The 11439-nt window shown below is 40.9% G+C and overlaps 1 protein-coding gene across 1 annotated transcript; it reads right to left on the bottom strand.

Moving 5' to 3' along the window:
• Positions 1–5494: 5494 nt before the first annotated feature.
• LOC116973630 lies at positions 5495–7273 on the bottom strand. The gene is made up of 3 exons (XM_033021874.1): positions 7062–7273; positions 6342–7013; positions 5495–6235 (listed from the first exon to the last, which is right to left on the bottom strand). The coding sequence occupies exons 2-3, from the start codon at positions 6347–6349 to the stop codon at positions 5593–5595; spliced, it is 651 nt and encodes a 216-aa protein (XP_032877765.1). The 5' UTR covers positions 6350–7013; positions 7062–7273; the 3' UTR covers positions 5495–5592.
• Between the last annotated feature and the right edge of the window lie 4166 nt (positions 7274–11439).

Below are 11439 nucleotides of genomic sequence, written 5' to 3' on the forward strand. Positions count from 1 at the left end.
GACTGATTCCTTTCATTTAATAGAACATCCCTGAGTTATTGGGACCGTTTCTGGAACAGGAATGAATGAATGATACTGTACCTTATGGTCACATGCATTGTGAAGGGCATTGTTCTGTATACAACCTAGGCAATGCACAAGTGTCACCACATGTTGGCTGGAGTAACTCAGCAGGTCAGGCAGCATCTCGAGAGGGCATGGAAAGGTGACCTTTTGGGTTGAGTCCCTTCTTCTGAAGAAGGGTCTTGGTCCGAAACACTCAGTTATTCCAGCATTTTGTATTTTACTGAAGATTCCAGCATCTGCAGTTCATTGTGTCTCCGGGGACTTGTACAGGTTCAACAGGCTGCACCTAGACAGGGCATGCACCATGACTCTAACAGCTGGGGGTTTGCTGGACAATTTGGGAGGATTTAGACTAACTTGGCAGGTGAGTGGGGACCTCGGAAGGAATTCAGGTGGGAAACTTTGCATTGTGGAAGTTAGAAAAGTAGTAAGTGAAAATGATCAGCAGAAGAAAAAAACCAAACAGAAAATGGGCTCAAAGAATAGAAAAATCTTAAAAGGGCAAAATTAAAGTTGCTCTATCTAAATTCACGTAGTGTTTACAAAATTCTGGGTGAATTAATGGCCACTTGTAGAAGAATGTGGGTTTGGACCAAATCAAATTACTGAAATATGGATGAAGTGATTAGTTCTGGGAGCTGAATGTTCAAGATATTTAACAATTAAGAATGGTAGCCAAAACATAAAAGGTATTTGATAGGAATGAAATGAGTGCAAGTAGTGAGAAATGATCTCAGCTCAGCAAATGCCGAATTTGAATCAGTTTAGGTGGAGCTAAGAAAAAGCAAATGAGAGGAAATAATGGTGTGAGTTACTTATAGGTCACCAAATAATAGTTGTAATAATACCATGGCAAAATTCAGGAAATGAAAATAGCATGTGATAGGGGTAATACAGCAATCATGGTAGACTTTAATCTGTACAGTCTGGACAAGTGCAATTAGTTGTATAAAGGAGGAGGACGAATTCTTCAAATGTACAAGAATTGTTTTTCTAGATCTCATATGAGGAATCAATTTGGGAAAAAGCTAGTTTAGATCCATGTGAAAGGGCTAACCAACAATATTATTGCAAAAGTGCCTTTACATGTTTTAAGAACTTACTCAATCCCAAATTCGGTTCATAAGTTAAAACATAGGATGCTAAGAATGTACGAGAGGAGTGTTGGTTATGGTAGATGCTAAAATTACATTAATGGGTATAATGCAATGTGCTGCAGCAACTCAGCGGGTCAGGCAGCATGTCTGGAGTGCATGAGTAGGTGACGTTTGGGTTATGATCCTTCTTCAGACCTTCTTCAAACAGAGAATATAACGTTGGACACACCATGGCTGCCATTTAAAGACATGAAGCAGATTTTTGAAGAGATTTTTTTTTGGTATAGAAACATAATTGAAAAGTGGTTCATCAATAACTGACAGGAATATTTAAAGCTCTGTAAAATCAATGGAAGAGGCTTTATAAAGTTACCAGAAATAAACAGTTTGAGGACAGACAGCAATTTAGAACTCAGCAACGGAGAACGAAGATTTGTTTTAAAAAGGAATTTAAACTACTGAATTAAATTGTTGAGAAGCATTAAAAAAAACAGACCAGGGAAGCTTCTATGCGTATCTAAAAAAGAAAATACCAGTGAGTACAATTCAATTTAGTTACAGAGACTGGAGAAATTAAAATGAGCAAGAAGGAAATGGTAGGCAAATTAAACAAATACTCCCATTACAATCAGTCCGAAGAAAGGACCCGACACGAAACATCGCCTATCCATGTACTCCAGAAACGTTGCCTGACCCGCTAAATTCCTCCAGCACTTTGTGTCTTTCTTTGAGGCTAAAACTGGAAAACTTGTTAAGGGGAACCAGTGGATTTGATCACAAAGCTGTCACTTGTGCTTTGATGGTGGCTGCGGAGAGAATAAAATCATGCAGCAATAACCAATATAAACATGCAAATTCCAGAAAGAAGCATATCCTATTGAGCATGTGGACACTGCACCTATTGAGGAAAAACGCTGGAGTACAGGGAGCAAATGATGTTGACTGGAGGCGAAACAGGAGCTGCTGGACAAACTATATCCAGTGCATTGCACAATGGAAACTGCTGGCCTCCACACATTTGCCAGTTCTTTTATAGGCAAACAAGGAAAAAGCCTTCTTATAATGATGAGATGAAGAAGTGGCTGGTGAAATGCAGAAGTCGTTGTTAAAACTGAATGAAAGGCCAGTACATTTCTGAGCCATGTGGCATGTAAGGCCAGAGAGGAAGGCCAGTACAAGAATGGTTGAAGTGTGTAGTATAAATGGCCTCTTTAGCTATAGACAGCACACATGGGAAATGGGAACAGAGACAGCAGATGAATGTGCACTTTGAGAAATCTGCCAAGTCTCATTGACAGTGTCTCACTTCGTAAATACCTCAAGATTGTGTGAAACCAAGTGCTGTCTATCTATAATTTACACCAAAGCCAGTTTCTCAATGTATCTTGCAGTCTGCAATTGCACCTCATGGAGTGCCACATCTCAGCAAAATTTGCATTCAATGTAATGACAGCTTTGTCAACATTATATTTTACATGGACTTAGCAATCAAGACACTAAAGCACCATCTAACTGTGATACAGTGCCACTGCTGGACGATTAGCAGAGCCAATACATGGCTCTAAGAATGTACTACAACGCACTTTTTGTTTCAAAAATGGCACAAGGTGGCACAGTGGTGCAGCGGTAGAGCTGCTGCCTCTCAGCGCCAGAGACCTGGGTTGGAACCTGAGTACGGGTGCTGACTTTGCAGTTTGTATGTCCCCCTGTGACTGCGTGGGTTTTTTTTTCTGTGCTCTGGTTTCCTAACTTTGCTAACTTAATGACTGGGTTCTGGAAGTGAGAGCAGTTGGACATTCTACACTCAAAGGTAATACATGCAAAGTGACTCCATATGGGGATGTGTCACAGGCAAGTCCCGGAGGCGTCTCGGAGTTGTAGCGTGTCTGCCACTTGCTATTCAAACGTAGCTGCTTGTATTGCTAATGCATCTTCACATCGTGGAGATAATTTCATCTGGCCTCAGCTTGTGTCAGATCATGGATTGGCTTTAAATGATTAATGGTTGGCAAATCATTCAACAAATCCCAAGTAACTGGAGCTCTGCCATGTTGATTGGGTGTGCATTAACTATAGTTTCCACATTGCTTTGAGTCAGACACAGCCTTACATATTAATCATACGGTCTAGGTATTCTACTGACTTTGTGCCTTGGATGCCAACTTAGTTGGCTTGGACGAATTGGGCGGATAAACCTGTTTCCATGCTCTATGACATTATGATATTTGCAGGAATTGGCACTGCTAGTTTCTCTCTGATTCTGCATTGCTAAAATAAACTGTAAATCGGCTATTGCATGCTAGCCATAGTGCTTGTTAGTAGTAGCCCTGCCTAGTGCGTGCTTTATAATATTAAGAACTCGCCTACGTCAGGCAGTAGATGTAGCAGCTCAGAGCTGTAACGTACTGCAGACCCTATGCTGTAAGTGCTTTAATAAATATGTGTTGTATTTTAACGTGTGTTTGGGCCACTTTGTTACATGGTGTCAGATCGTGACTCGGACTCACTCCGCTAAGTTTATCGGGTTTTCTTTTAGTTTTATCAGTTTTATTTTTATCACTTTGTTATCTCCGTTATGGCTAATTTGTGCCGCAGACCAAGCCCTCTGATCTTTTATTCAGACATTGCTGAGCGATGGCGTCTTTTTGAACGTGACTACATTCATTATATCCACATCGTTCATCGGAATGACCCTGCTGACTTGAAAGCATCACTCCTGCTTAATCTAGCGGGTCCTGAGGCAATGAATCGTGCCAACGGGCAGGTCCTAGTTCCTGCCGAGACTATAGATGTTTTGCTCAGAAAATTAGAGAGCTATGTGATTTGCCGTCCAACCATATAATTGAAAGGACAAAGTTCTATAGGCTGTGGGCCGAGGAGCTTTATTCCAGTGTTTCGTGACCCAAGTCACCAAACTACATGAAATTTTCACATATTGTGTAAAAAAAATTATATAACTCACCCCTGAAACTCGTCATGAACAAGACTTGCACATTTTTTATTAAATTAGAGAAAAATCTGAAAAGTTTCGGGTATTATTAGTCCAATCTAAGCACGTTTAACATTGAGTTGTCTGCCAGTTGGCCAATCACGTGCTTTGTTTCAGGCTAGGACACCACATGGCTGAGAGTGCCTCTACAGATGCCTGTTTTACTGGAGACTCGGATGAAGGTTCTTTGTTGTTCTGTGGAATACATGTCGTGGAAACTTGCAACAGGGTAATTTAATTTAGTGAGAAAAGCATTAAGAAGTCTGAAGAATGTGCAGCTAAGTGGATAGAAGTGGAAGAAAGCCTTGAAAGCAAAGTCCCTGCTGAGGTGCTGCAACACAAAGTGGTGAAACTTTGTGAATCAACTCAAACTGAAAGGTAAGATCTAAATTCTGAATTTATGAAAATTAATTTGTATGGACTTTAATTAATTTAATTGCACCCTTTATAATGTGAAAAAATGAGATTTGGAGGCTGTACATTCACTCATTCATTCACTCACTCACTCATTCATTCATTCACTCGCTCACTCATTCACTCACTCATTCATTCACTCATTTACTCACTCATTCACTCATTTACTCACTCATTCATTCATGCACTCATTCATTCACTCATTCATTCACTCATTCATTCACTCACTCATTCATTCATGCACTCATTCATTCATTCATTCATTCATTCATTCATTCATTCATTCATTCATTCATTCATTCACTCATTCATTCATGAAGTTGAGGGCCTAAACTATGTGTATCCATAACACAGTCAATTAAACATTTTCACTAATGCCAGCTTGTTGTAGTCTAATAAGTCTTTAACATCTAATCTCGGAACTGCCTGCGATACCTTACCGGGAAAAAGTGCTCCGATCGCGGGGCCTAGGTACTTACAGTTTTTGTCAATCGCTTTGACACTAGTTTCAGAACCTTGATGTCATTTTTCACAACTCTAGATACAAAACTCAAAACGGTCACCACTTGTATCACAGGCTGTCCAACGTTCAAAACATTGCATTGTGTATTCATATCTTTAAAGAAAGCTTGCACTCACAGAATCATTGGTTCAAACAACTCATTTATCATGAAATACCATAGGGACATTTCTTTAGATCACCCACACACAACATACACATAGTTTCACTGTTTAGTTGTTCGTACAACCATTAAATATTGTAGTACAAAATATGTGATACATGTTTCATCCTGTGCTACACGTAATGTCACTGTAAAAGGATTAGTAGAGAGGATAGCACAGACACAGTGGAATCATTGAACAAAGCTGAAATTTATTGATGAATACAAACTAAATGACAACATAGGTTGAATGAAAACAACAATTACTGTAACAAAACAAAAAAAAAGTCCTGCAAAACAAACTGCCGTGTTCCTCACCTGGCTACTGTACAGTAAGAAACAAAGCTAAACAAAGGATCAACAATCACTCGTCATCCCCATCAACCCTGTCTTGTCGATTGGGCCACAGGTTCTCATCCACATCCGCATAGATGTTTTCGTTTGCCAAACATCTTGGAAAGTACCTTCGCGCATGGCGAATCCAGGCCTGACACTGGTCTGCTGTAATGTCATCGCAGGCATTGTCCATGGCCTGAAGAAGGGTCACTTGTTGATGCGGATGCCGATCATACACTTTCCACCTCCATGTGGAGAAAATTTCCTCAATGGGGTTAAGGAAAGGAGAGTATGGGGGCAAGTACACAGTGAGGAACTGTGGATGGGCCTGAAACCATGCCTGCACCAGATGAGCGTGGTGGAACCTGACGTTGTCCCACACAATGACATAAATTACACCAACAGCTCTACAGACTAGAGTTAGCTCATCAAGAAATGCAACAAGGAGCTCTGCATTGTATGCGCCAATCAGAGATCTACGCCCTACCACACCATCTTCTGATATCGCCGCACACATACTGATGTTGGCCCCACGTCGTGCAGGTACTTGTATGGTTGCCCGCTGGCCAATTAAATTTCGCCCTCTCCTCCTTGTCTTGGCCAGGTTGAAGCCTGCCTCATCCACAAAAACAAATTTGTGATGATTGTCATCCGCATCCAGGGCCATCGCCCTCTATGTACAAAAAGACATGTTGGAAAGAGAATTACTGTACAGTATTGATTACAGTACAATGATGGGGAATTTTTCACAAACAGGCATCATGAAACTGAACATACCTGAACATACTCAATCCTCAGTTGCTTCACTCTGTCTGCATTTCTTTCAAAAGGCACACGGTACAACTGTTTGAGGGACACCTGGTGCCTTTTCAGAACACGTGCAATGGTCGGCAAACTTATGGCTTCCACATTCCTGAAGAGATCTTCATCGTCCAGGATGTTCTGTCTGATTTCTCTAAGCCGAATGTCATTTCTGGCCCGGACCATGTTGACCACAGCCCGTTCCTGTTCCTCAGTGAGGAGTCTGCCTCTGCCTCCACTATTGGGTCTAGTCTCAATTCTGTAGGGAATATGACAGGAAGAACATGTCATCATACTGTAGAACACATTTTCATAGTTACATTACCTACTCTGTGCTGCACATTGGCATGCAGTGTACAATCATTTGACAATTACAGTAAGAGTAGCCTACAGTACTGTAATGTTTACTGTAGTGCATGCTGAAGACTTACCGGTTCTCATTGCGGAAAGTTCTAATGATTGAGGCCACGGTTGATCTTCTAAGGTTTGGTTGTATCATTCTCGCTGCCTCAATCATTGTCATGCCATGATTGATGACATGATCTACAACCATTGCTCTAATCTCACTGGAGACTCTTTGCCGTTGCTGTCTTGGTCCTTGTCCTCGACCCCGTTCCCCCACACCTCTCAAACGGGGCCCATGGCCACCTCTCAAACGGGGCCCATGGCCACCACTCAAATGGGGCCCATGGCCACCTCTCAAAAGGGGTGCTTGTCCCCTGCCATTCCTTTGACCACGTCTTCCTCCTCTTCCTCCTCTTCCTTCTCCTACTTGACCTCTAAGGTGCCCACCTGCCTGCTCCATGTTGTATCACTACAGATGTTGTTGTGGATGCCACTTACACCCATACCACAAGGTCAGATCAATCATCAGTAACGAATTGGTGTCACAGGTGGTGTCAATCATTGTCGTCATCCCGAAACTTTCATGATCTGAACATGCTCATCCTCAGTTTCCATAAGACTATGCTTTAAGAGTAATGCAACAGTTACTTGTCATTTTGAGCAGTTGTATCAATTGATAGTTAGATTATTGTAATGAAATGAATAGACAGTCATCTCAAATGTAATGTGTGAATTGCATTTTGAAATGGTTATACTTTGATGTTAAGTTGTGTCATTTTGAACAGGTGATTATAGTTCAATGGACAAATTATCTTTGGTTTATGTGAATTGTATCCAAGAAATTGGAAAAAGTGTTAGACTTTTGAAAAAAGTGCATTTTGATCATTGGTTGTGAGTTTTGTATCTAGAGTTGTGAAAAATGACATCAAGGTTCTGAAACTAGTGTCAAAGCGATTGACAAAAACTGTAATATAGTGAAGCCGCGGTCTCAATTAAGAAGCGAGAACGCGGAGCCGCGGATCATCTCCGCGGGCGGGTTGTACATAGTGCCGTCTGTAGCGGCCGTTTCCAGGCCCCGACCACGGGAGAAAAACGGAGGGATATTGATCGCACTTTATAAGCTTCCATTGGAGTGAGAAATGGTCAGAAATGGTTGATGTTTCTGTAGAAATGAATTGGTGTATGTGAACTTGAACTAATTTTTCTATGGTAGTAACCTATTGTTTTTCTCATTAACATTAAGAAGAGGTTGAAATATTATGAATTGAAGTCCATGCAGACATAATGACTGTGAGATATTTTTTTCTGTGGCCTCTGCCTGACCCTCCACTTGAAATAACTTATCAATTGTAGTAAATTACAGTGTAAGTCTCATTGACATTAAATAGAGGTTGACATTTTATGAATTGAAGTCCATGCAGACTTAGGTACTATGAGATGTTTCTTTCTCTAGCTATTCTGCAGCCTCTGCTCCTCCACTTAAACTTGAAGTAACTTATCTATGGCAGTAAATTACAGTGTAAGTCTCATTGACATTAAGAAGAGATTGACATTTTATGAATTGAAGTCCATGCAGACCTAAGTAATATGATATTTATTTTTCTGCAGCTTCTGACCCTCCACTCTTCAGAGCCTGTCCACACAAAAGTGTTTTGTGTGGACATGCACTGTGCTTTAATGAACAATAATTTGAAAATTTACAGACTTGCCATCCCATCTACCTGGACATGCATACATGTTTAATTTCCTCATTGATATATCGATATTGTCTTACATAATATAAAACATGAAAAGATGTAAAATACACCCTGACACATATTATCTTCTATTATTAGGAGGCAGCAGTGTATCCCGGGTTATCATGCAGAGTGCTATCGTCACTTCTGCAACATAACAACAGATTTATGTAAGTGTGTTGACTGCAGAAACTCTATTACTGCAAAAGACTTTGAATCTGATGAAGAATATTCAGATGAAGATCAGATGTAATGTAAACAAAATAAATTGTGGAAAAAAATGATTATATAAAGTTTTATTTTAATGTCGATCGTTTCACTGTTTATTTGGTCAAATTATTTAAACAATGAGTGAATTACTTATGATAATGGCATGCTGGTGAATGACTGTGACAATCCACCCACCGATCCACACATACATACATACATACATATGCACATCCATACGCACATCCATCCATACCACACTTCCATGCATGCAAACACACACATACATGCACACATAAATCTGCACACACACATCCACACATCCATTCACATGCAGACATATATGTACACATCCACACATACATGCACACATACATCCATACACACTTACATCCACAGATACACGTTTGAAAGGTATACACAGACACACACACAAACTAGAGATAAACAATGCAACACTTTTTGGGTTCTTTTAGGTTAAAGGTAATAGCCCTCATTTGCAAAGGCATTGCAAAGGCAGACTCAGGAACAGTTTTATCCCAAGAGCTATAGCGGCTCTGAACCGGCCCTAATGAGTGCCCCCCCACCCACCCCCTTTGGACAGTCTCCCTCAGATGGTCACGTCAATCAATTCAGCTTGCTTATTTATGTATTGTATTTATTTACCTTTCTTGTACATCAGTGGAGCTGCACACTAAATCTCGTTGCACTGACGTGCAATGACAATAAAAGATATTATTATTATTATTATCATCGGGGGGGGGGGTCTCTAACATAAATATAAGCTCTTTGTAGCTTAAAATGAATATTCATCGAGTAAACATCAGAGCATTCGATTCTTGGCCAGGATGTGACATTTACATCAGAAATAAGACAGGTCTCTTACAGGTCTGGCACTGCCCCAGTCCCACTACGGCCGTTACCCCCACTCTCCCCACTATGGCAGTCAGCGGGGTTCAGTAAATGAGGAAACCTAGAGGATCTTTACTGACCCTTTAATTAGGCAGGTTCATGAACCCTTAAAACCTGGGACATATGCTGCAGTCTCATTAAATTTCCTATTAAAGCGACTGGAACATGCCTGCCTGGCACTGCCCCAGTCCCACTATGGCCGTCACCCCCACTCTGCACACTGGCAGTCAGTGGGGTTCAGTAAAGGGAGGAACTCACAAGAACTACCCTGACCCATTAATTAGGCTGGTTCAGGAGCAGGACCTCTGCGACAGTGTCATTAAAAAAACACACTCACAATTATATTCATCATATTATTTTTATATAATATAATTATACTTAATTATATATGATTACATTCATATTTACAAGTTATATATATATATATTGGTATAGTAATATATAGTTTAAATGGACAGCAACACGGAAATAGGCTGCCCATGGTGTAATATGGGCATTGGCCACTAGATGGTGCTTAATTTCCCAATCTCATTTTCATTAGTTTAATTAATTAATGTGCAACGTTTGACAATGACGAGTTATGACTTCCTTCTCAATTATATTTCATCTAAATCTGTGGAAAATGTCATGTAGTTTGGTGACTTAAGTCACGAAAACTGATTTCTAGACACATTTTTGATGCTCGGCCCACAGCCTACTATGCTCGTTCGCAGCAGGTTGGTGAACCTATTGAACGATTTATTAACGACTTAAAACACATGGCCGCGCGCTGTCATTTTGGTGAGTTGACAGATGAACTTGTTAGAGATAAGCTTGTCGGGGCATGATTGATATCAAACTGAGAGCTGAGCTTCTTCGCAACACCGAATTAACCCTTTACCAAGCTATCCATTTGTGTCGAATTTCAGAGATTACTTCACCAAATGCAGATCCTGTCTCTTTCAACCGACGAAAGCAACACAATGTCAATCTTACTGACTACTCCTCCTGCAAAGCCTCTAATGTGCCTGCTGCGCGATGTCAGAATTGTAACTATTTTCATGCGAAGGGTCGCCAGTTCTGCATAGCTTACGGAAAGACCTGCAATTATTGTAGAAACCAAACCATTTCGCAAAATGTTGCTGTTCCCGTGGGACTGTTAATGTTTCAAGGACAAACTTGCACCTGCTTCAACAAGAGTTCTCTGATACTGACTCCCAAGAGCCTGAAACGCCATCCCACCAGCAGTGTTCAGACAGTGCTGATAACAGTTCTGCTATTCACTCCCTCCTCCCTTCGTCTAATGAGCTACTTAACCCTGAAGTGACTGTGTTCATGAATAACAGGCCCATACTCACCAAAGTAGACACGGGGGCAAAGGTCAACATCATGTTGATAAGAGAGTTTAATAAAATTCAAAATGCAGAACAAATGCATAAGCACTCCTCAACGCTTCGGGCTTACGGGGGAGAGATCCTACATCGACTGGGAAAAGCTGATTTAAAGTGCACAGTTGATGAGCAGACGCACACCCTGCAGTTTTACATTACATTCTGGACACAATCTTTTACAGGACTATTAGGTTCTCTGCCACTCTTGTTGTTGAAACCAGGATATCATCCATGAAGCAAAAAAAATGGGACCCTGTTCATACAAAATCTGTGCTGGGAAGTCACCAGTGCTGTTGAACTTCTAGAGGTGGATTTGGTATTGGTTTTCTCTGCATACTTGCCTGTGGTATGTGGCATTGTTTGAGCTATGTGGTTCTGAGGACCCCATATTTGCTATTGAAAAGGAGGAGATCTACAATGGGAGAGCATTGCAGCAGCCTTCTCATCATGGTCTACTGGCAGTGTAAGTGTTTGTTGCTCTGTGTCTGTCGGAGGTACATGATT

This window comes from Amblyraja radiata, chromosome 5 (assembly GCF_010909765.2).
Source record: "Amblyraja radiata isolate CabotCenter1 chromosome 5, sAmbRad1.1.pri, whole genome shotgun sequence".
In the NCBI taxonomy this organism is placed as follows: Eukaryota; Metazoa; Chordata; class Chondrichthyes; order Rajiformes; family Rajidae; genus Amblyraja; species Amblyraja radiata.